The sequence below is a fragment of the Cydia pomonella genome, chromosome 2, assembly GCF_033807575.1.
Source record: "Cydia pomonella isolate Wapato2018A chromosome 2, ilCydPomo1, whole genome shotgun sequence".
In the NCBI taxonomy this organism is placed as follows: Eukaryota; Metazoa; Arthropoda; class Insecta; order Lepidoptera; family Tortricidae; genus Cydia; species Cydia pomonella.
Genome location: NC_084704.1, coordinates 5,794,242 through 5,819,877, shown reverse-complemented (window position 1 = coordinate 5,819,877; position 25,636 = coordinate 5,794,242). Strand labels below are relative to the sequence as shown.

At 37.9% G+C, this 25,636-nt stretch overlaps 1 protein-coding gene across 10 annotated transcripts; it reads right to left on the bottom strand.

The window, feature by feature from the left end:
- Positions 1-7,324: 7,324 nt before the first annotated feature.
- LOC133532094 (PE-PGRS family protein PE_PGRS5-like) lies at positions 7,325-25,151 on the bottom strand. Of its 10 annotated transcripts, XM_061870591.1 has the most exons (22): positions 24,910-25,151; positions 23,383-23,445; positions 22,148-22,263; positions 20,882-21,086; positions 18,613-18,759; positions 16,723-16,770; positions 15,741-15,791; positions 13,207-13,254; positions 12,245-12,295; positions 12,073-12,123; positions 11,897-11,947; positions 11,725-11,775; positions 11,553-11,603; positions 9,675-9,725; positions 9,503-9,553; positions 9,327-9,377; positions 9,155-9,205; positions 8,983-9,033; positions 8,807-8,857; positions 8,629-8,679; positions 8,450-8,497; positions 7,325-7,842 (listed from the first exon to the last, which is right to left on the bottom strand). In XM_061870591.1, exons 1-22 carry the CDS (start codon positions 24,971-24,973, stop codon positions 7,574-7,576), a joined length of 1,671 nt encoding a protein of 556 aa, XP_061726575.1. In that variant the 5' UTR covers positions 24,974-25,151; the 3' UTR covers positions 7,325-7,573. The 10 variants fall into 10 exon arrangements, with proteins under 10 accessions (XP_061726575.1, XP_061726610.1, XP_061726599.1 ...); XM_061870626.1 differs by lacking the exon at positions 8,983-9,033; XM_061870615.1 differs by lacking the exon at positions 9,155-9,205.
- Positions 25,152-25,636: the final 485 nt, after the last annotated feature.

Sequence of the window (25,636 nt, the reverse complement as noted above, 5' to 3'; positions counted from 1 at the left end):
CCGCTTGTGACTGGGAATTGATCTGTGAAAGCGCTTTCGTGCCGTACGCGAGCAGTCATACCCTCGTGAAATTGGCGCACCAAGTTGATAAATTTCACAGAACAACCACACTTTTCTAACACTGCCCACAGAGCCGCTCTAGGCACACGGTCAAAGGCCTTTTCGAGATCCACAAAACATAAATAGAGGTCACGATGTTGCTCAAGACTTTTTTCCTGCATTTGTTTGACGACAAAGTAGCGTCGACCGTACCTCTATTTGCTCGAAAACCACACTGGGATTCAGGAAGGAAACTTTCGGCAAGTGTGTTAAGCCGCTTATTAATAATATGGGCAAGTATTTTGCCTGCCACAGAGAGCAAGGCAATACCTCTGAATGAGCCACAATCTGAGAGGTCCCCTTTTCCCTTATAGAGCTTGGTGATAGTAGCATCCTTCCAATCCTGTGGTATTATCTCAACATCCCAAATGTAATTTATGAGGTCAAATAGCCTTGACTTGATACTCGGTCCTCCATACTTGAAAATCTCCGATGGTAGGCTATCAGACCCCGGTGATTTACCGTTCTTTAAGCGGTTTATCGCAGCAATGAATTCTGCAAACGACGGCGGGTCATCCAAGTTCAACGCTGTTGGCAGGTTTTCTAGCGAGCTGACATAGGATAGATCTACTCTTTGGCTGCCGGGATTTAAGACTTCGTTAAAGTGCTCAGCCCAACGGAGGAGGACCTCATCGGGGTCTGTTAGCCTTCTCGCTTTGTCACGCGTATATACTGGGGCAATTTTCGCACGACGAGGCCCATACACGGTCTTTAGACCTTCGAAGAACTTTGCAGTTTGGCTAGTATCTGCCAACCACTGCAATTCCTTCGCTTTGCTTTGCCACCAGTTATTTTTCAGTTCCCGAATCTTCGCCTTTAGTTCCTGCTGGATGATATTACGCTGCCCCACGTCGACGACACCACCTAAAGCGCGCCGAGATCTCTCCACTAGCTGCCGTATATCCGCATCAGATCCATCGAACCAGTCTTGGTTTTTCTTTTGCAGCCTACCTAAAGTTTGTAAAGAGACCTCGTAAAGAGTATGCGCGTAAATAGTCCATTTGTCATCGACTGAAGTAGTGTTGACGGTATGGGACATCGCCACATCAAACTCGACGTCCAACTTGTGCCGCATTTCTAAGATTTCATCGTAAAGAAGTTTTGCAGAATCTAGGAGTGACGGGATCTTATGGTTTGCTCTGCGCGGCGGCTTGTACTTCAGCCTCATCTTGGACCTTATCAGTCGATGGTCGGTCCAGCCTTGAGCACCGCGCATTGCCCTTGTAATTAGTACATCGCTTATGTCACGTTTGCGAACAATAATGTAGTCAAGGAGATGCCAATGCCCAGAGCGAGGATGTTTCCAAGATGTTTTGTACTTATCAGATTGCCTGAAGAAGGTATTCGTTATGCTTAGATTAAACTCAGAACAAAGAGTGAGTAGGGCAACACCATTGGAGTTGCACTTACCCACCCCATGTTTTCCAAGCACGTCCCTCCAGGCAATGTGTTCTGTACCAACACGCGCATTAAATTCCCCGAGCAAAATCAGTTTGTCACAGGGCGGAATATTCTGCAAAATCGAACGTAAACCTTCGATGAACGCAAGTTTCTCATCATCAGATGCTGTCATGGTGGGGGCATACACGCTCACAAGGTGCAGATACTTCCTATGCGCTAGGTGGAGCCGTAATGTTATGAGCCTATCGTTAATGCCTTTAGGGGGCTCTAATAGCGTTCGGGCAATGTTGTTCCTGATCGCAAACCCGACTCCACTGGCAGCTCGTTCATTAGCAGGCTTGCCCATCCAGTAGTAGGTATATCCACCCAAGTCTTCACAGAGTTCCCCGCTATCTGCTAGGTGTGTCTCACCGATCGCCGCAATATCTATATTGTATCGGGATAACTCGCGTGCTATGAGAGCAGTTTTTCTTTCAGGACACTGATTATTTTCGTTATCTAGTAGGGTTCTTACATTCCAAGCTGCAATATTGAAAAATTTATTAATTTTGATTAGTTTCTTTCGACCGCTGATATTGGTGACCAGTCGACCGCGGTTAGCCGGCTGGGATAAAAAGAGACGAGCTTTGTTTAGGCCACCTTTTCTAGGCCCTTCCCCGGATTGGGGAAAGCAGTGCGATCCCTAAATAGGGCTGCTTTGTCGTCAGGCGAGCTGCCGAACCAGATCTCTCGTCTCACTTGAGTTCCGGAGCGACCATCACCGCCCAACCGCCTACGTGCGGAGAGCCAGCTAAGAATTAAACTCACCAGTTCAATCCCCACTACCAGTCCCCATCGCCGTAGGACATGCACTCATTTTCCGAATTCATGCCAGGAGTCATCAGCGCGTGAAAATATTAAAGTGGGTAAGCATTTGCGCGCACACATACCCACTCTCTCGCCCGCTAAACCCAAATTTCCAGTGGAGCGGAGGTCCGCTACGACTAGATTGACCTAGAGGGTGCAGTGACTGGCCGCATGTCTCTATGAGTCCCTACATGCGCCCTTACAGGCACGTCACGAATGCCCTGCTGTAGCACCTCGGTCGCCGAATCATTTGCCATACTAGCGGTGACCGCCTTCCGAGCCGTTACAGACTTTGTGCACTGGATGGGGGGATTGTCCCATTACACCGCATAGAGAGACGGCCCCTTCACTGGGTTTAGCCCGCGGATCGACGCGGTTTACCGGGGTGTGGCCGCTGTGTGCATTACAGCTGCTTGGAGCCACCAGTGAAGAGATTTATGGAGCATTTACAGCGCAGTCATAAGCCACTATCTACTTTGATAGACCGATCAGTGACCTGACTGTTCCCACTGCGGAAACTCCACATACACCCCAAAATAATAGGCTTAACTATCGAGTATTTAAGACGATCCGGTCCGGATTAAGATATTTTGATGCCCTAAGCATTTCTAGACCATGGTGCCCCCTCATCAAGATTACATTGAATTTTCTTAGTAAATTGAGTGACGTTTATTGCTGCATTACTGCTGAGAATAGAATTTTCAACGCAGTAATGTTCCAACAGTAGGTAAGTGCTTCGCATAAGGCATCCAAATATTAGTTGACTTGGCCTCCGGCCTTATGCGAAGCACTTACCTACTGTGTAAGCGAGGACGTAAGACAGGCCGTACTCCGCACAGGGTTTTGCAACCTCTAGAGTTTTCTTGCGAAGAAGTAGGGGCTTAGCCATTGGCCATTGGTTCTTGTCGTTGACGTTTCAAGGATGTTGTCCCCATGGTCTCTGAGAAGACTGGGTAAAGTCGACATCATTATCTTGACTTTGGAGGTAATTTTAGAACTTAATTAAACGCGATTAAGTCCCGTTTTCTTAAATAATAATGTGTCACAATTAGGCCAATGTAATTAGATTTTTTCGAATTTGGTCCTAAAAATGCGTGTAATCCGAGTTTGCTCCATCCCAGGAGGTGTGCATAAATGTTTCCTCTTTTTCGGTTTTTTTGCTTGTAAATCGAAAACGGTACGTCCGTTGGAAAAATTGTTCTAATTATGATGAAAATTGGTATCTGAGGTTCCGAAATCTAATATTCTTGCAATAAAATTGATTGATTCATTGAAGATATCTTAATATGTATTCGTAGTGAATTGTAAAAAAAAGATCGTCATTTTTAGGGTTCCGTAGCCAAATGGCAAAAAACGGAACCCTTATAGATTCGTCATGTCCGTCTGTCTGTCCGATTCTGTCACAGCCACTTTTTTCGGAAACTATAAGAGCTGTACTGTTCAAACTTAGTAAGTGGATGTATTCTATGAACCGCATTAAGATTTTCACACAAAAATAAAAAATAAAAACAATAAATTTTGGGGGTTCCCCATACTTAGAACTGAAACTCAAAAAATCTTTTTTCATCAAACCCATACGTGTGGGGTATCTATGGATAGGTCTTCAAAAATGATATTGAGGTTTCTAATATCATTTTTTTCTAAAATGAATAGTTTGCGCGAGAGACACTTCCAAAGTGGTAAAATGTGTCCCCCCCCCCCCCCCCGTAACTTCTAAAATAACAGAATGAAAAATCTAAAAAAAATATATGATATACATTGCCATATAAACTTCCACCGAAAATTGGTTTGAATTGAACGAGATCTAGTAAGTAGTTTTTTTTTAATACGTCATAATTTTTTTTTTTTTTTTACATCTAACCCATACGTGTGGGGTATCTATGAATAGGTCTTCAAAAATGATATTGAGGTTTCTAATATCATTTTTTTCTAAACTGAATAGTTTGCGCGAGAGAACCTTCCAAAGTGAAAAAAAAGTGTCCCCCCCCCTGTAACTTCTAAAATAACAGTATTAAAAATCTAAAAAAAAAAAATGATATACATTACGATGCAAACTTCCACCGAAAATTGGTTTGAACGAGATCTAGTGAGTAGTTTTTTTTTAATATGTCATAAAATTAAAAATATTTTTTTTTTCGTCAAACCCATACGTGTGGGGTATCTACGGATAGGTCTTCAAAAATGATATTGAGGTTTCTATTATCATTTTTTTCTAAACTGAATAGTTTGCGCGAGAGACACTTCCAAGGTGCTAAAATGTGTGTCCAAAGTGGTAAAATGTTGAACAAGATCTAGTAAGTAGATTTTTTTTTAATACGTCATAAATGGTACGGAACCCTTCATGCGCGAGTCCGACTCGCACTTGGCCGGTTTTTTTTAATTTTTGGTACAATCATGTAATAATCCGAAAACGCCTTACAAGTGTCTGATCCACCAAGTGCTATGGTTTGGCAATCCAAAGGAAAAAATATCTCCTAGGGATCCAAAAAGGTATATATATTGGGATGGAGCAAACTCGGATTACACGCATTTAAGACCAAATGAAAATATTAAAACAATTTCCAGTTTGCTGGGAATTAATTCCTCAATACGCTATTTTTCGATCTAATTTGATTGGCCTAAATCGTGAAAGTTAAAAATCAGTGTTTTTAAAAGTAAAGGCTGAGCTTTCCATAAGGCTGAACGCGCGGAGCGTTCGATGCGCGCTTACGGATAGGCCAAAGGTCGAGCTGGAAGAAAGCCAGCCTTGAATTTGACCAATGGCGAGGTGTGAATGGCTGGACGTCCGGAGCGGCCGATCGCGGCGCGTTATCATACAATACAACCAATGGCGAAGTGTGAGCAAGGCAGAAGGCCCTGCTGCGAGAGAGAACTTGGATTTGGATCCATGGCCAAGTGAAAGTGAGGCAGTTTGCATAAAATAGAAGGCCTAGCGTCGCATAAGACTTAATGCCGAACTGCAAAAGAGTTCACGGTTCTCCTACTGCTCGGCCTTTGGCTTAACTCGAAAGCGCAACTTGATAAGATACTTTTGGTTTTCGGCCTTCGCGGAGCCCTTTGTAACACTTTGACAATTAGATCGCAGGATCACGGCTCTGCAGAAACTCGGCCTGGCCGACACATCTGGCGTGCAAGAGAGCAAAATTCGCTACAAAATCGGTAATCTACGTCGAGAAAATCGGTTGGCCACAAGCCCGACGGTAAGATTTTTTGGCCATGAGCTTTGAGGGCCTCCGCGTAAGGTTGGAGATGTGCTTACGTGTCCTCACTCTCTTACGATCCTTCGTTATTAGATGGGTACACACGTATCAAAAAGTTTCGTGTACATAAGTACTACACTACGACTGCGATGCTGATGCAGCCTGTGCGTTTTTTCCCTACGATTTTGGTGCCCCCCCTAGACGTGGTGCCCTAAGCAAGTGCTTATTTTGCTTAATGGTTAATCCGGCACTGGATCCGGAAATATACCTGTGGTGATAGAGAGATTAATTAAATACGACAGACGAATAGCTAACTTATGAGCGCATAATTTTAATAATTTGGTGCTTATAAAGTCATATCCAACCGAATAATGTGTTATTTAGCGAAAATATAATGTTTAGCACCTCATTTTCCGATACGGGAGTTAAAAACATAGAATTTATTTGGTTGCATTTATGAGACCTGGGTAAAGGCGCTGTAATCGTGTTATTTGTACAAGTAGGATCTATAAAGAAATTATTAAATGATTCCGCTATTTCTAGGGGATCATCTATGTATTTTCCGTTGTTGTATATTTGGTCTACCTGTTTTATAAATCCCTTGGTGTTAATATTGCGATGAATTACTGACCACGTTGCTTTACATTTATTTCTAGCGGTTTTAATTGTCTTTTTGTTGACCATTCGTTGAGCTTTATTAATGCAACGTCGCAGCGTTTTTGAGTACTTAATGTAAAGACTTTTACAAAGTGACTTATCACTTGCAGTTGATTTTCTGTAAGAGAGGTAGAGACATCGCTTTTGTTTGCAACATTTCCTTATCCCTTTTGTTTTTTTTTTTTATTTTTATTAAAAACTGATCGGCGATTGGCTCTAGTCACACCTGATGGAAAGTGAAGACAGGGCCTAAGATGGAGCTCACCGATTCAGTAGTAGCCTATTCACAGTTATCCAAGGCGAGTTCTTAGTTTTATGAGTAACTCTCACCTTAATTATCGGAAAACATAATTTAAAAAAAGTGACTTAGTGAGCTATGGAACTCACTGAATGCTGCATTCATCTCGCATCGGCAGCATCGGCGCATGCTGATGACACAACGAAACAAAACCTATCTGCCAAGTTTCTAAAGGGTCGAAAACGCGTATGGTACGCGTATCTTCTGGAGTCGCAGGTATCCATAGACTACCTACCTACGTTGACCGCCAGCCAGCAGGGAAGTTGTACGTAGTAATTTGTATTAAGTACGCGGTAATTTTCAACTTCGGTATTTAAACCTAGAACCCAATTTATAATGCAGCCTACACAACAAAATCATATTATTTAATGCATAATGAGATACAATTTATTTGAATCTGTATATAAACTTGATAGTAAAATTAATCCATTTCCCGATGATTTATTCAAATTTACACAGTATTTCAATTTTAAAAAGGTACATTTGTTGGAAAATTTAGAAAAAGCCAAAAGTGAATGATTTTTAGTATGTGAATTTAGCGGTTTGTAGTTCTTTTATATTTAAATAATTTATTATAGATATATCGCAATTAAAGTATCTTTATGATAGTAGTAAGATTTTTCATATATCTTTTACCAATAATTGTATATTTACATAAATATGATTTACCCTATGTAATTATTTTTCCCGGAATCAGTAAACAATTAGATAAAGTAACACATATATTAATTTCAGAAAAAAAGAAAAATCACTCATTTAACGGTTAATATAGAATAGGGAACGTAGGGAGGATTGTAGATTGCACAGATTAAATTAAAGAATAATACACTTCGTTCAAGATTTAATGTACGCAACGTCCGTAAATATATTATTCTGCTCCATATGACACGTGCAATCTACTATTAATAATGCTAATTGAATACAAAATGAAACTACGATGAATAAAACGAATGGGTAACACAAGAGACAAAACGTTTATTGCATAATTAAAACTTTACGATCGGGCGTATATTACAATCAGCCACGGACACATACATCCTATTGTAATAAATGATTGCCATAGTTAGCCTTATTAGTCGTATGCCATTACGCCCGGCTTGTAGACGCCAGGTGGCACTACCGGCTTGTAGATGCTAGGCGGTACTAAAGGCCTGTAAAACACTGGTGGTTCTACCGGCGTCAAGGCTCTCAAGATGTCAGCTTCCTTCTGGAGCCTGACGGGCAGCAGCTGCGCGTGCAGAAGCGGTACGAGCGACAGCGCGAAGTGCACCTCTTGAGGACTCGAGGACCCAGATGTACCCACCGTCAGCTTCTCTGAGTCTTCCTTCTTGGCCAAGGGGGCTGGAAAATAAATAATAAATTTTACATGGTGGGAAGTTTAGTAGGGGGTTTAGTAATAAAAATATATGTTTTAATGTTAAAGCATTTATTCATATTAAGTAATACGCTATTAGGTCATATTTTCGTAAAATACAAGCTCTTTTCTTGTTTTTGTTTTCACCATACATACTTGTTATATTCTTATTATACGTAGGTACTTTATATTACGAATTTCATGACAAGTATTTTTGAAAACTTAAAAACGGCTTTTTTAACCTTCAGAGCAAATTTTTTAGTTAGTTATGAGAGACCCATCCAACGACACTCCACACCAAAGTCATCCCCACTTGTACGGGAGGCCCCTTAATTTATTTCCAGTAAATGCCCATGATTACTTATTTAAGCCGTGCCACTTTACCAACCCAATCATAAAAAATACCCTTATTAACCAAAGCAAAGGCATACCATCAGATCCACAGCGCGCAGGCTTCGTCACATTACAAAAAGCTCATCCACCTCAGTTTTTTCAACCAACCAACCAACTCTCCTTACATAACAGAATACAGACACCACAATGATTTTATTTAAAAATACATAATGTACCTACGCTGTACTTGATATTACTTACTCGGTCCATTATTCCATGTTCCTGGGCTTTCTGCGCCTGGTCCTATGACTGTAAAATACAATCAAACAGTTAAAACATATTTACCAACTCTCATTATATTACCTACCTACAAAACTACAGACGTCATCATTATTTTATTAAAAACACTCAAGAAGTACGCTGTATTTGATGTTACGTACTTGGTCCATTATTCCATCCTCCGGGGCCACCTACGCCGGGCTGTCCTCCAACTGAAAAATACAACCGAATCGTCTAACTACATTTAGGTACCAACTTTCCTTACATTAAAGAATTCAGACGCCAAAGTTATGAAATAAAAATACACCATATATGTACGTTGTATTTGAGTTTACTTACTCGGTCCATTATTCCATCCAACGGGGCCTCCTACGCCGACCGGTCCGCCAACTGTAAAATATAATCGAACTGTTAAACAACACTTAACAACTCTCCTTACATTACAGAATTAAGACGCCGCAATTATGTTATTTTAATATACATAATATACCTACGCTCTATTTGATATTACTAACTTGGTCCATTATTCCATCCTCCAGGGCCTCCTACGCCGACCGGTCCGCCAACTGTACAATAATATCGAACTGTTAAACAACATTTATTAGCTCTCCTTACGTACAATATAATAAATACGAAACAATTATGAAATAAAAATACACAATGTACACTGTATTTGTCATTACTTACTCGGTCCATTATTCCATCCTCCGGGGCCTCCTACGCCGACCAGTCCGCCAACTGTAAAATAATATCGAACTGTTAAACAACATTTATTAGCACTCCTTACGTACAATATAATAAATACGACACAATTATGAAATAAAAATACACAATATACACTGTATTCGTGATTACTTACTCGGTTCATTATTCCATTCTCCGGGGCCTCCTACGCCGGGCTGTCCGCCAACTGTAAAATACAATCGAACTGTTAAACAACACTTAACAACTCTCCTTACATTACAGAATACAGACGCCGCAATTATTTTATTTTAATATACATAATATACCTACGCTGTACTTGATATTACTTACTTGGTCCATTATTCCATCCTCCGGGGCCTCCTACGCCGACCGGTCCGCCAACTGTAAAATAATGTCGAATTGTTAAACAACATTTACTAGCTCTCCTTACGTACAATATAATAAATACGAAACAATTATGAAATAAAAATACACAATATACACTGTATTCGTGATTAGTTACTTGGTCCATTATTCCATCCTCCGGGGCCACCTACGCCGGGCTGTCCGCCAACTGTAAAATACAATCGAACTGTTAATCAACACTTAACAACTCTCCTTACATTACAGAATACAGACGCCGCAATTATTTTATTTTAATATACATAATATGCAAAAACAGTAAGTGTACCGCTAACAATTTTATACAACAAATGTATAAATGAAGGAGTTTTTCCTATTATTTGGAAAACAGCTAACATTGTGCCAGTACATAAGGGAGGTTCCAAACACCTGATTGAGAATTACAGACCAATATCTATTTTGTCCACTCTGTCAAAGGTTTTTGAAAAACTAGTCCATAAAAAAATTTACCCGAATATACATAATCAACTAATTTCTAATCAGCATGGTTTCGTTCAACGTCGTTCAACAACTACGAATCTTCTTGTCTATACAACGTACTTATTCGAAAGCTTAGACAGTAACACACAAGTAGACAGTGTGTACACTGACTTCACGAAAGCCTTTGACAGGGTGGACCACCAACTGCTTTTAGAAAAGATAGCTTTCAATGGGATACGTGGTAACTTATGGCGTTGGTTCAAATCTTATATTACAAACCGCACGCAAAAAATTACCATAAAAGGATATGAGTCACATGCTACGACAGTTACTTCCGGAGTCCCACAGGGATCCATTCTGGGTCCACTGCTGTTCGCAATATTTATAAATGACATAAGTTCCTGCTTTAACTATTGTAATATCTTACTCTATGCAGATGACCTCAAAATATATCATACTGTTAGTGATAACAATGATTGTGAGAAATTTCAGCAGGACTTGGATCGCTTTTCGGACTATTGTTATGACAATAAACTTAAACTCAATATGGATAAATGTAAACTCATCAAATTTACAAAAAAAAGATTATCTCTAGATGACTCATATTACTTATGTAACACTAAACTATCCATAGTCCATTCAATAAGAGATCTTGGAATCACATTTGATTCTAAGTTACACCTTGATCAACATGTAAATACAATAATCAGTAAAGCGTTCAAGATGTATGGTTTTGTGATGCGCTCCTGTACCGAATTTCGTCATCCGAGCACATATCTTCACCTATTCAAATCACTAATTCGCTCTCAACTAGAACATAATGTATCTATTTGGAACCCTTATTACAATAAATATAACGAGGCCCTCGAGACCGTTCAGAAAAAATTTCTTAATACAATGTATTTTCGTTGTCATCGCAGTAGATTATCTTATCCAGAGTTATTAAAGAAATATTGTATGTTAGATCTTAGCTCTAGGCGCTCATTACTTGAAGCATTAGTATTACACGGCATTTGTAATAATCAGTTTGACTGTATTGCTCTTAACAATAAACTTAGTTATAAAGTACCCAGCCGCAGTAGACAGCGAGAGGCGCGCCCGCACCAACTGTTCGTCACCGGCCGCTGCCGCACGCACGCTGGTGAGCGCGCTCCTCTGCGCAGACTTGTCAGCACTTACAATAAAAAATTTAATCACGTAGATATTTTTGGTTGCAGTTTGAATGTTTATAAAAAACGTATTATTGATGTTTTAACACACCCTATAAACTAAGTACTTCTTCTAGTTTCTTGTACCGTATTTCATGTACTTATCAAATACATAACCAACCATTCTATGTTGTTGTTGACACCAAGAGTCCTTAAGACTGTCGGTGTTTAGCTTTCGCTCTGAATTAATATAATTTATATCAATCAGTGGTAATCGCTGTAGGCCACACATATTGTAAACAATATAGTAATTATTTTTGTAAGTATTACTTGTAGTGGCTGTTTGTTTACCCTAATAAAGAGAAAAAAAAAAAAAAATATATAACTACGCTGTATTTGATATTACTTACTTAGTCCATTATTCCATCCTCCGGGGCCTCCTACGCCGGCCGGTCCGCCAACTGTAAAATGAAATCAAACTGTTAAACAACACTTATTAGCTCTCCTTATGTACAGTATAATAAATACGACACAATTATGAAATAAAAATACACAATGTACACTGTATTTGTCATTACTTACTCGGTCCATTATTCCATCCTCCGGGGCCTCCTACGCCGACCGGTCCGCCAACTGTAAAATAATATCGAACTGTTAAACAACATTTATTAGCTCTCCTTACATACAATATAATAAATACGAAACAATTATGAAATAAAAATACACAATATACACTGTATTCGTGATTAGTTACTTGGTCCATTATTCCATCCTCCGGGGCCACCTACGCCGGGCTGTCCGCCAACTGTAAAATACAATCGAACTGTTAAATAACACTTAACAACTCTCCTTACATTACAGAATACAGACGCTGCAATTATTTTATTTTAATATACATAATATACCTACGCTGTATTTGATATTACTTACTTGGTCCATTATTCCAACCTCCGGGGCCTCCTACGCCGGCCGGTCCGCCAACTGTAAAATAAAATCGAACTGTTAAACAACACTTATTAGCTCTCCTTATGTACAGTATAATAAATACGACACAATTACGAAATAAAAATACACAATGTACACTGTATTTGTCGTTACTTACTCGGTCCATTATTCAATCCGCCGGGGCCTCCTACGCCGGACTGTCCGCCAACTGTAAAATACAATCGAACTGTAAAACCACACTTTAAAACTCTGCTTACATTAGAGAATACAGACGCCACAATTATTTTATTTAAATATACACAATATATCTACGCTGTATTTGACTAGACGCACGCTCATTCAAGTCTATGTTCGTGCCGCTCGGATCCGGGCTGGGCGGCGCGAGCGCTGGTTTGCGCGGCACGATCAAAAACTTACATATATACAGTATATACTTGAATGAATCTGGGCTATAACGCCTATAACCGCGAAAATCTAAATTCGTCAATTGCAGACATTTTTCTCTGTCACTCTAATTACGTCTTAGTGAGAGTAAAAGAGAAAGATTCCCGCAATTTGTGAATTTGGATTTTCGCGGTAGGCCCCCTGTTTTGGACGACAGCGGCGGCGGCTTTCCGCGCCGCGCACCGCGTGCGTCTAGTCCGCGGCCTAAAGGGGCCCACACTGATTAACAGTCCGCCGGACGGTATCGGCCTGTCAGTTGTTCGGAACTGTCAACTTTATGTTCTAACTGACAGGCCGATTCCGTCCGGCGGACTGTTAATCAGTGGGCCTCTAAAGAATGTTGAGACCGTAGTCGCAAGTTATATTAAGTATTCACCGGTAACAATGTGCTAACCCATCTACTAAACTATTTGTTTATCACGCAGATACGTCTGCAACTCTGCGTGCGACACAACATTTTTTAAACTTTAACGAAAAACGGAACAATTCACCGCTTTGGGCAAGATTCGAATTTGCGACCTTTTGGAACAGCGGTCCAATTACTCTTAACCAAACAGTTAAATTACATTTCTTTACTGTCCTTACAAAACAGACGCGACAATTATTTCATTTAAAACACACACACACACACACACGCTGTGGTAAAGAATTCGGTAAGTAGTTTTAAATTCTTACTCGGCCCAAAATACCATCCTCCCGGGGCATCTGCGCCTGGTCCTCCAACTGTAAAGTAAAATCGAATTATTGAACTACATATCCCAACTAACCTTAGAAAACAAACGCCACAATTATTACAATAAAAAAGCGGCCAAGTGCGAGTCGGACTCGCGCATGAAGGGTTCCGTACCATTTAAGACGTATTAAAAAAAAATCTACTTGCTAGATCTTGTTCAACATTTTACCACTTTGGACACACATTTTACCACTTTGGAACTGTCTCTCGCGCAAACTATTCAGTTTAGAAAAAAATGATGTTAGGAACCTAAATATCATTTTTGAAGACCTATCCATAGATACCCCACACGTATGGGTTTGATGAAAAAAAATTTTTTTTAATTTATTGACGTATTAAAAAAAAAACTATTCACTAGATCTCGTTCAAACCAATTTTCGGTGGAAGTTTGCATGGTAATGTATATCATATATTTTTTTTAGATTTTTCATTCTGTTATTTTAGAAGTTACAGGGGGGGGGACACACATTTTTTCACTTTGGAAGTGTCTCTCGCGCAAACTATTCAGTTTAAAAAAAAATTATATTAGAAACCTAAATATCATTTTTGAAGACCTATCCATAGATACCCCACACGTATGGGTTTGATGAAAAAAAATTTTTTTTTAAATTTTTATGACGTATTAAAAAAAAACTACTTACTAGATCTCGTTCGAACCAATTTTCGGTGGAAGTTTGCATGGCAATGTATATCATATATTTTTTTTAGATTTTTCATTCTGTTATTTTAGAAGTTACGGGGGGGGGGACACACTTTTTACCACTTTGGAAGTGTCTCTCGCGCAAACTTTTCAGTTTAGAAAAAAGCGGCCAAGTGCGAGTCGGACTCGCCCATGAAGGGTTCCTTTATGACGTATTAAAAAAAACTACTTAAACTATAGATCTCGTTCAACATTTTACCACTTTGGACACACATTTTACCACTTTGGTAGTGTCTCTCGCGCAAACTATTCACTTTAGAAAAAAATTATATTAGGAACCTAAATATCATTTTTGAAGACCTATCCATAGATACCCCACACGTATGGGTTTGACGAAAAAAAATTTTTTTTTAATTTCATGACGTATTAAAAAAAACTACTCACTAGATCTCGTTCAAAACAATTTTCGTTAGAAGTTTGCATCGTAATGTATATCATATATTTTTTTTAGATTTTTCATTCTGTTATTTTAGAAGTTACAGGGGGGGGGGGACACACTTTTTTTTACTTTGGGAGGTTCTCTCGCGCAAACTATTCAGTTTAGAAAAAAATGATATTAGAAACCTTAATATCATTTTTGAAGACCTATCCATAGATACCCCACATGTATGGGTATGTTGAAAAAAAAATTTTTTTTTTAATTTCATGACGTATTAAAAAAAAACTACTTACTAGATCTCGTTCAAACCAATTTTCGGTGGAAGTTTACATGGCAATGTATATCATATATTTTTTTTAAATTTTTCATTCTGTTATTTTAGAAGTTACGGGGGGGGGGGGGGACACTTTTTTTTACTTTGGGAGGTTCTCTCGCGCAAACTATTCAGTTTAGAAAAAAATGATATTAGAAACCTTAATATCATTTTTGAAGACCTATCCATAGATACCCCACATGTATGGGTATGTTGAAAAAAAATTTTTTTTTTTAATTTCATGACGTATTAAAAAAAAACTACTTACTAGATCTCGTTCAAACTAATTTTCGGTGGAAGTTTACATGGCAATGTATATCATATATTTTTTTTAGATTTTTCATTCTGTTATTTTAGAAGTTACGGGGGGGGGACACACATTTTACCACTTTGGAAGTGTCTCTCGCGCAAACTATTCATTTTAGAAAAAAATGATATTAGAAACCTCAATATCATTTTTGAAGACCTATCCATAGATACCCCACACGTATGGGTTTGATGAAAAAAGATTTTTTGAGTTTTAGTTCTAAGTATGGGGAACCCCCAAAATTTATTGTTTTTTTCTATTTTTGTGTGAAAATCTTAATGCGGTTCATAGAATACATCCACTTACTAAGTTTGAACAGTACAGCTCTTATAGTTTCGGAAAAAAGTGGCTGTGACAGAATCGGACAGACAGACGGACATGACGAATCTATAAGGGTTCCGTTTTTTGCCATTTGGCTACGGAACCCTAAAAAATGATATTAGAAACCTCAATATAATTTTTAAAGACCTATCCATAGATACCCCACACGTATGAGTTTGATGAAAAAAGATTTTTTGAGTTTCAGTTCTAAGTATGGGGAACCCCCAAAATTTATTGTTTTTTTTCTATTTTTGTGTGAACATCATAATGCGGTTCATAGAATACATCTACTTACCAAGTTTGAACAGTATAGCTTTTATAGTTTCGGAAAAAAGTGGCTGTGACAGAATCGGACAGACAGACGGACATGACGAATCTATAAGGGTTCCGTTTTTTGCCATTTGGCTACGGAACCCTAAAAAGTACACAATAAACGCTCTAGTAGAAAATACTTACTCGGCCAATTATGCCCTATTACTCCCGGGCCGTCTGCCACCGGTCCTTCAACTGGAAAATTTATACAATTTTGTGGTTGAGCTACATTTCCCAACTCTTCTTAGAAAACAGACGCAACAATTATTTCATTTTAAAAATACACAATATACGCTGTGGTAGAGAATACCTACTCGATCCTAATGGACCCTACATTTCATAACTCTTCTTAGAAAACAGACGCAACAATTACCAATGTATTTCATTAAAAAAAAACAATATCACAGTGCCGATTCGGAAATGCAATCTCGATCTCGCCAGATCTCGAGCGAATTTTCGAGATTCAATTTACTCTGCAAGAAATCCCGATTTTTGCAATCTCGAACGAGATTGAAAGATTGACGTGTCTGAATTACTTTGTTTGAGTTGAGTAATATTTTTGAGCTATGATTCATATTACATACATATGAATGTACTGTGCGTGATCGGCTTTAACTGATGATAAGAGTGCTGTCGTGTACTCTGTGTAAAAGAAACGGGCGGACTTAGCGTATCCACAATTATGTATATGATTTTGATTCGGTTACTCTACATTTTTTCGTAAGTTGCGGTTTTATTTTGCAAATATGACTGCAAGTACCCAAAATAGGTCGGCATATACTAAATTCTTAGGGAATGTTGATCAAAATAACTCATATTTTTATTAACTTTGTTTAATCTCGATCTCGAAAGCCTGGCGGTCGAGATCTCGAAACTCCCTATTTCGATTCAGATTTCTCGCGCGAAATCTTTGTGCGATATTGCATTCCCTAGTGCCGATGTCGTTTCCTTATAGGTACTTAATGCGAAATATTTATAGTCGGAATCGAGAAAGATTTTTGGTGACTGGTTAATGTATTTAAACCTTCATTCAGTAACAAAAGACGTGTAAAAGCACTATAAAAGCGTCGTGGATTTTGCGGAATATATGTTTGGATGTTAACGCAGTAGTAGAAATATTACTTACAAGGTGGATTCTGCCAAGTCGGCACTCCCGGGGTGCCGTAGGTTGTACCTGTAAAATATAAATAGATTAGTACCATTTCGTTAGGATATAAAATATTTAGTGTGGAAGCCTACTAAAACCTATCGATTTCTTTGCTTTTGTTAAAGTTTATAGAAAATCGAATCAAAATTTTCACAATTCCACATTCTGTGTTTCGGAAATTAGTCTTACATTTAAGACCATTATATAACCTCATGCCGCCCAATGTGAAATGTATTGTACAAATAAGTGACACTTTGACTTAGCATAGTTATGCTAAGATTGCTAAGTTGTGGGCAGTTGCCCAGACTAAATAAATGAAATTCAGAGCTGAACGCCCAGTGTACGCTATACGTAAAAGTTTATCACTTGTCCGTTTCAAATTTTCGCGCTAAATTGGAATTCACCGGAATTCGTGAATGGTCGGTCCAGTGGCGACTATTTTGACAGCTGACGTTTAACAGATATTCATAGACAAGTGTTCTTCTTCAGCAATTATTCAAACATGCCGCCATCGCGCACGACACATGGGTATATAATCTTTATTTATGCTTGCTTTTTTCGCTTTGAAAGTGACATAAAATTTATCCTAAATGTTTGTTAAATTAAAATATACTGTTATTTTTTTATAAACGCACTTTTAAATATTTTTATTTCTTAATCGTAATATTGTACATCATATTGCACATTGGACGTTACTGTTATAAAAATACATATTATAACCTGCAACTGAACGTTCCTTTTTGAGAGTTTTTTTAGGTCTGTATGATGGTTTACTTGTTGAATACGAGCTGGAAGACTTTTTCTCATCACATAATAAAATTTGCGATCCTAAATACCAACTTCCTATTAACGAACCAAAATATTTACAGTCCTAGTGAAAGATAAGGTTCCGATGAAAGTGATACTCATATACAGCAAACATAGAATAACTTATATAAATAAATACAAAAATCAGTTTTATGTTAAGCAACTCGTTGTTATACCTAAAGCATGTGTCAGATATTAATGTTAACATACACAAAAAAGTAGTACATAGCCAAAAATAGTTATTTGTACAACAAGAGAGGAAAGTTTGATATTTCTTCGAGTGCATATTTTGAGTCCCGTGCAAGCAAAAGATTCTATAATAGATTCACGAGCGTAGCGAGTGAATCTAATTTAGAATCTTGAGCGGTAGTAAGGGATATTGCACATTGGGTCCCTTTAGACGCATAATCTTTAGCTGATCTTGCGTTTTATTTCTTGGGCGGCACGAGGATAAATTTTGTTTCAGAACAGTGATTAATTAGTATTGCTTCAATAGAAAGTTAGCTCAGTTACTTCTCAATTTTTAATTTATTATCACTGTAATTCTAATTTTATTTTGACATATATATTGCCTTTGTTTTTCATTTTAATTCTAATTTTGATCTTGATTTTAATTTAATTTTTATTTTTGATCTTATTCTTTATGATTTTAATATATATTTTGGTTTTGATCTTGATTTTAATTTTATTTTAATTTCTCATTTCAATTTATTACAACTGTAATTTTATTTTTATGTTAGACATGTAAATTGGCGTTCTTTTGTAATTTTAATTTTAAGTTTTATTTTATCTTTAATTTACTTAGTAGTAATTCAATTTTTACATGTAAATTGACTTTATGAGTATAAATTTACGTTCGCATCCACAGATTAGTATATGTAATCTGTCATATCAATACACTTTAATTTTGTATTAGCGGTTGTCAATTAACGATTGTCATCTTGGTCACGATCCCTGATACAGAGTGCCTTATAAAAACTAGTGCCTTACTTCACAAATAATAACTGACATATATTTGGGACATAGTAACGGTATCACTAGTGGTTCAGATGATTTTCTTACGATTTGAATTCGGCGGATTCCACGTCCCGTAACCTGGATATGAGCCTGGAGCCACTGCGCCTGGCCCCGCAATAACAGAATCTGACCCAGTCTGAGGCTGAGCTACCCAAGGCCCAACCAAAGGCCCCTTGGGCCCAATCGCGGAGTCTGTGAAACAAAACAAAAAATAAAATACAATAAACTTTAATCTCACCCAGTTTAAAGTAAAACAGATAGAGATAGTTAATAACAGGCGTCTCTTTCAGACTACAGTCAATGGAAAAAATACAAATATAAAATACATTTTGGAGGTGGCAGACGAGTGTTTTCTGAAGCTACATATACCTATAAATTCCTATCTGTTGCCACCTGTTCAGTCTCATCTTTGTATCAGATGACATAATTTCCACTCTATTTGGTACCTTGAAAGTGCCCGGCAGATGCACTTCTGGCCATATAGGAACTGGCAGACGAGTGTTTTCTGAACATAAATATAAATTCCTATCTGTAGCTGCCAGTCTCATCCTTGTATCAGATGACGTAAATTTCACTTTTATTTTGTACCTTAAGTGCTCGGCAGATGCACTTTCGGCCATTTGGGAACTGGCAGACGAGTGTTTTCTGAAGCTACATATAAATTCCTATCTGTTGCCACCAGTCTCATCTTTGTATCAGATGACGTAAATTCCACTCTTTATGGTATCTTTAAAGTGCCCGGCAGACGCACTTCCGGCCATATAGGAACTGGCAGACGAGTGGTATCTGAAGCTACATATAAATTCGTATCTGTTGCCACCAGTCTCGTCTTTGTATCAGATGACGTAAATGTTACTTTTTTTATTTATTTATTTAAACTTTATTGCACAAAATACAAAAACTAATGTACAAATGGCGGATAAATGGCTAATGGTTTAATTTTTTGTTTTGTAACCGAAAGTGGTACTTTGGCCAATTCTTATTTTTTTTACTATTTTTTCCAAACTTAGCATCATTTATATGAATTGTTGCCATGGGGCTTATCCGTGTATCAGATGACGTAGTAGGTCATACGGTCTCCGCCTGAACTAATTGGCTTTCTTGGAATAGTCAAAAATTAAGTCAAAAAACATTTTTCATCATACTTGCTCGTAAACGGTGTTATTGTATGCCAGCATATTGAGATGGAATGAGCTATATTATGCCCTTGGGCGTAATCGATTTTTTTATTTCATTATGCCATATATTTTAATTATGTCACTAATTCATACGAACCAAGTAGATATAAATGAGTTTTACTTTTAAAATACTGATGTGTATAATTAAATCTTTTTGTTTAAAAATATTTAATTTGATTAATACAAGCCGTTTAATTTTTATTTTACAAAACTGTCAATCGTGGCTGAATGCCGGATGGATCTGTGCCTTCGATGCCTAACCTATCAAAAATTACAATATGGCGTATAAATTTTCGAAATGTGACCGTATTATGTCGCTTAAAATTTAGTTTTTTCCTCACAAGTGTGATGAAAAACATTGTATGTGCCACGGGCGGTACAAAAATTAATACACAATGTACTGATAGTATGTTCTGTTTAATTTTATGGTTTTATTTAAAACTGCGTTTTTTGGATTGCTAGCAAATTTCTGAAAGAAGGCAACACCATTTGACCGATTCCTTCCGCGAACACCGAAGTTCGCAAATTGCGGGCATTTTTCTCTTTTACTCCAATTAAGGCGTAATTAGAGTGACAGAAAAAGATGCCCGCAATTCGCGAACTTCGGTTTTCCTGGTACGCCCACTGACGTGTCCTTTATTCTGATTGTAGTTACCTAATAACGGTAATGATTTTGATACCTTCTCGTAGCGTGAACTTCAAGAATATATTTTGTGATTCCATTGGTTTCTCAGTAACACTAAACTTCAAAATAAACTCGAATGTACCTATGTTAACATGGAACATTTAAGAAAAAAATTGGAGTATTTTTGATATTTCACCGATACCTGTCAAATTTCTACCGCTTTACCTACGCTTTAAAAGTTGAATGTCCAATTCGTCCTTTATGTTTTCTATGTATGTAATGAAAGCTACTGCAATTAGTTTCAATATTATTAACCAATTACAACTGTGTTTTTTTTGCTCCAGTCATGGAATGCATGGCGCCATTCATATTCAAAATAACAAATATCAATGAAAAATTAAACTTGTTTATGGTAAAATGTTACCAGCGATTAAAAACTGATGGTAAATACTTGTTTTATAGGATTTGTCTATACCGTTCCATTATAGGGGTGTTTACTATACCTACTTACCGTTTACAACAATAGTAATTCTGGCGCTTAGATCCCCCGCCCTGCAGGTGTATGTTCCCGAGTCAGTGACGACCATATCCTTTACTAACAAAGCTAATAATGTGGGGTCCTCTGCGGAACCAACATGCAGATCCACAAAGATTCTTTCTGCTTTATTAGATCTCTGCTCTATCTTTACACCAGATGGATCGTACCATCCTATGTCCTGCAATAAAAATAAAAACAATAAATGTTTAAATATGTATACTACATTTCTTTAAATATGTATGCTTTCGACTGGCATTTGGAATCTGTCGAAGGTAACCACTAAACCAAGTGGTAAAGCGTTTCTAAACGAAGGTCGTGGGTTTAGGGTCACCCCACACTAGTGTCTTTGGAGCGTCAACGTCTAGACGGCGCTATGGAAAATGACGTCGCTGTACAGTTGCGCCAACGTTGCGTCGAGCAGCAGCCACAGAGTTGACGAGACGCCGACACTCGGGAGACGCTCTTAAAACGCCTTGTATAAGTACAGTCACGGTCTTTAATAGTTGCGCCATTTAAATTAAATGTTTAATTAAACACCGTGACCGCACATTACAATGTTCGTGACAAAGAGTTTCTGGAAACATATGACCCTACAATTAGCAATATGGTACGAATAAAAATGTGCTTAAAAAAATTAGCTTCTGCCGGTCACTTTGTCTGTGTGGAATTAATTCTTCCGTATCCCCCTTTTCACCCGCTTAAGGGAGAATTTCAGTTGTAAATATAATCCTGTTCTCCGCTTAATGCCAACTACCGCTATACTTCATGTAGGTGTATCGTTTTAGCAGTTTAAGCGTGAAGAGGTAACTAACAGACAGACTGACACAGATACTTTCGCATTTATAATACTATTATTGGTAGGGATTAGTAGAGATAGGTTGGTTACAAGGTTTAGTATAAATAGGTTGGTTACAATGTTTAGTAGAAATAGGTTGGTTACAAGGTTTACTAGAAATAGGTTGGTTACAACGTATAGTAGAAATAGGTTGGTTATAAGGTTTAGTAGACGAAAACATCATGGAGAAACTGTACTAATCCCTATAAGACCGTTTTCCTTATTTGTGTAAAGTCTAGGGAGTTATTTTCGTTATTTAATATGTCTTCTCTAATTCTTATTGTTACATTGTCAAAGCAGATATTAAATACATACTTCAAGTCCGAGTGTTGTATATTCTAATTTACTCTCAAAATAACTAATGGTTTCTCAACTAATACCCAAGTAATCAGAGCGTGGCTTACGTTATATAAAAATCGTCCTTCGCAGTAGATGGCTTTTTTATCACCAACGTTGAACGTTATATTCTCTGAGGTATTTAAGATTCTCAGATATGTCTCGACTTTTTCCGTTGAAGGATCTAGAAAAAAAAACAATATTGATTTAGATTTACAAAAGGTTCAAGAGTTCAACTTCCACTCCATAAGTTGGGGGTACATTAATTAAGTTGTTGTGCAGGTAGCTTACAGGTTTTCATGATTATCTAAGTATTTCCAACAATCTTGTAGGTAGAGATAAAGGTCCAATATGCTCGGTCTAGATTTTGTAAAAAACATGCATTACATATACCAGATACAATGCGTTGAAGTAAACCAAAACATCATAATTATGATAAAGAAAAATATAATTAACTTAGTGGCCGAATTTATGACTAGAATGGGTACAGTCAAGTGTAAAAATATGGCTGCATACAACTCACTCGAAAATATGTCCCAAAGTTCTTAATTCGCCGAAATAAGAGCTATGGGGCATATTTTTGAGTAAGATGTGTGCACCCATATTTTTGCTTTTGACTGTACCCATTCTATTCATAAATTCGGCCACTAAGTTAATTATTCGTAAAGAATATGATCTTAAAGTTATCTTTTATTATACCTACCTACGTCATAACCTTTAGTACCGTTTGGTAACCAAAAAGTTCGACAATCGGTAACAGAAAAGTTCCATTTTGTAACCGGTTACCAGGTTTGTATCGGTAAGATTATTTCCCGTTTCGAAGCTGGTTACCAATTTTAGTTACTAAGGGACTAATAACGCATAATACATTTCTAATAATTATTTGATGTTGTCTCTCGCTAATAAAATACAAGACATCAAAGGAACAAGCAAATCGTAACTACCTAAAATATGCAATGTTATTTACATATGACACCTGAATCCCTACCGCGAAAACCGAATTTGCAAATTGTGGGGACCTTTCTCTTTTACACTCACTAAGACGTAATTAGAGTGACAGAGAGAAATACCCGCAATTGGCGAACTTCGATTTTCGCGGTTATAGCCCTGTTTAGAAATTAATACGTAGTATTAGCATGCAATTTCAGCAAATTCAATTTGATCATCCCATCTGGACGTGCATTACCATGGTAAATTTTAATATCTGAAGGCAAGCTTTACCTTGGTACGAAGATTATCGATCAAACTAATGCCGTTTCGAAGCTTCCAGACTTACAAAAATCTGGTTAACATATAAACTTACAGCCAGTAGAGTAGTTTTCCCAATCGTAGTCGCTCCGCGGATCCGGCGAGCCGATCACAGTGCCTAAACAGAATAGGACAATAGGAGGCTAATTCGAATATAAACTTTGACATCAAAATGATATCTAAATTCATCAGTCATTTAATATATCATTTATGTCAAATGTAAATTTTAATTGGCCTCCAGGGCTAATATGGTCGGCTCTTTATCATTTGTCACCATGCCTGTCACATTCTAACAAGTATGTATGTGCGGAAGTGACGCATGGCATGACAGGTGATAAAAATGCGACCATGATACCGCGGCAGGTTTTAAGCAAAGATTTATAGTTCATGTCGCGCATGACGCGCAGATTTGTCAAATCTAACCTTTAATAACATGACAATATGAGTCAAGGCACGCATCGTCGGGAATGACACGATCTTAGGATTCTCTTTTGTTTTAATAAGTCTTGCACATTTTAATTACGGTCACGTCTGAAAAATATCGATACGTTATAAAGTGCCAAAAATATGTACACGCTACCCTAATATATGGACCATAAAGTCGTGTAAGTATACATATTTTTGGCACTTCGATCGTGTTGATGTTTTCAGACGTGACTGTACCAAAGTATTTATAATTATTTTAGAGATTGTTAACGAGTTTCTTTCCGGGTTTGCCAGCGGAAAACTTCAAATCGAAAGATAAACCACGTATCTGACACAATGTAAGGGTGCGACCAAACATGCGACAATTCGGCAAGCGCTGTGCTTAAAAAACATTGTTTCTTAAGGCGAGTTTAGACAGGGCAATAACTGACTTCAGTGACTTCGATTTCGAGACAAGTCAGCGCTGACCCGAGAAATACCCAATTTAAATTGATTTGAAGTACAGCGGTGGGACGTCAGCGCTGACTTATATATTCGCAGGCGAATCAGTCGGCGCCCGCCGATACTGACTTGTGCGCTGACCCTGTCTAAGCCCGCCTTTAAGCTCTGGTTTTTTGGTATAGCGGTGCCGTCATATAGCAGCCGTCTTCCTACAAATTAATACGGCGAAATATGGATGGAGTAGTATTTTGGACGGAGACGACCGCTATCCTGGGAAACCTGACTCTCGCTAGACCGGGCCAGGGCCAGGCCGGAGCGTCCGACACGTCATTTCCTATGACGGCTGATCGGTGATCACGTGGTGCTTTTCATAGAAAACGAAGCGCCGGAAGCTTCGGCTCGGCCCCGGCCCGGTGTAGCATGAGTCATCTTTTAGATATAAGCGGCTCGGCACTCGGTGAGTGCCGAATGTCTGGCCGCACGATTGAATAAGCAATTAACTTTCAAATTTAATTTAGTAAAGTAGACGAAACGTATAGGCCCAGGGGTGTTTCGTCGATTCTCATATCGTCCCTTGGGAAAGGAAACCTTGTTCAGTATGATATCTGAAAACATTTTTGACATTCGTGATCACATCCCTTAAATCACCCAGTATTGTTAACCTAAACTTAAAATCCTACATTGCAATTTGTCTTAAAAATAAAGAAAAACTTACCAGTCCACAGTAAACCTGCCACTAGGCAGCAGAGCGCAGGCACGACTCCCGTGCATGTGCCCATGTTGAACGAGTATGAATATGAAATCTCCGGGAAACACTTTATATAGGTACCTAGATACCAGCTGAAATAACCTAATAACTAATATCTCATTTTAAAGAATACAAGAACATCCCAAAAACGACTCTAGAACTATGTAATAGAGTCTACAATCAAGAAACAATAAATAAACTGAGGCTGAGGTAACACCAGTCATGTTTTGTACCTATAATAATTGCAATAACTAATAACTGCTTGGACTTATTTAATTAAGACGATGATAAGGAAAAACCACATCCTATCTCGATATTAATGCTCTGTTTCAGTTTTAACAACAGTTAATTAAAGAAAATAAATATTACTTTTATACTTTTTTGGTATACAGTCGTGCTAAGCTGATAATTTTGCTGACTACGTAAGGTAGGTTTTCCATTCCAAACTCCAGACGTAGCAGAGGGGCGGGTAAAGGTGGAGCTTAAAAACAATAGCAAACTTGATCAGTTAAGCCGTTTTTGAGTTATCGCAAAAAGTTCCCTCTTCATTTAAAAGCCTGGTAACCATGATGTATTACATCGTTAAGGTTGCTTCATATGTGCGATCAGAGTTAAATACTTCGTTCACGTAACTACCTATGTACTTCGATTTTATTAATGTTTTATTCTTAAATTGCCCTAGTATGTCTTGTTA

Coding starts and splice junctions, on each gene's coding strand:
- LOC133532094 (XM_061870591.1), bottom strand. CDS start 24,973: ATGGGCACATGCACGGGAGTCGTGCCTGCGCTCTGCTGCCTAGTGGCA. Junction 9,206..9,326: donor AGAATGGAATAATGAACCGA/GTAAGTAATCAC, acceptor ATTATTTTACAG/TTGGCGGACTGGTCGGCGTA. Junction 8,858..8,982: donor AGGATGGAATAATGGACCAA/GTTAGTAATATC, acceptor TATATTTTACAG/TTGGCGGACCGGTCGGCGTA.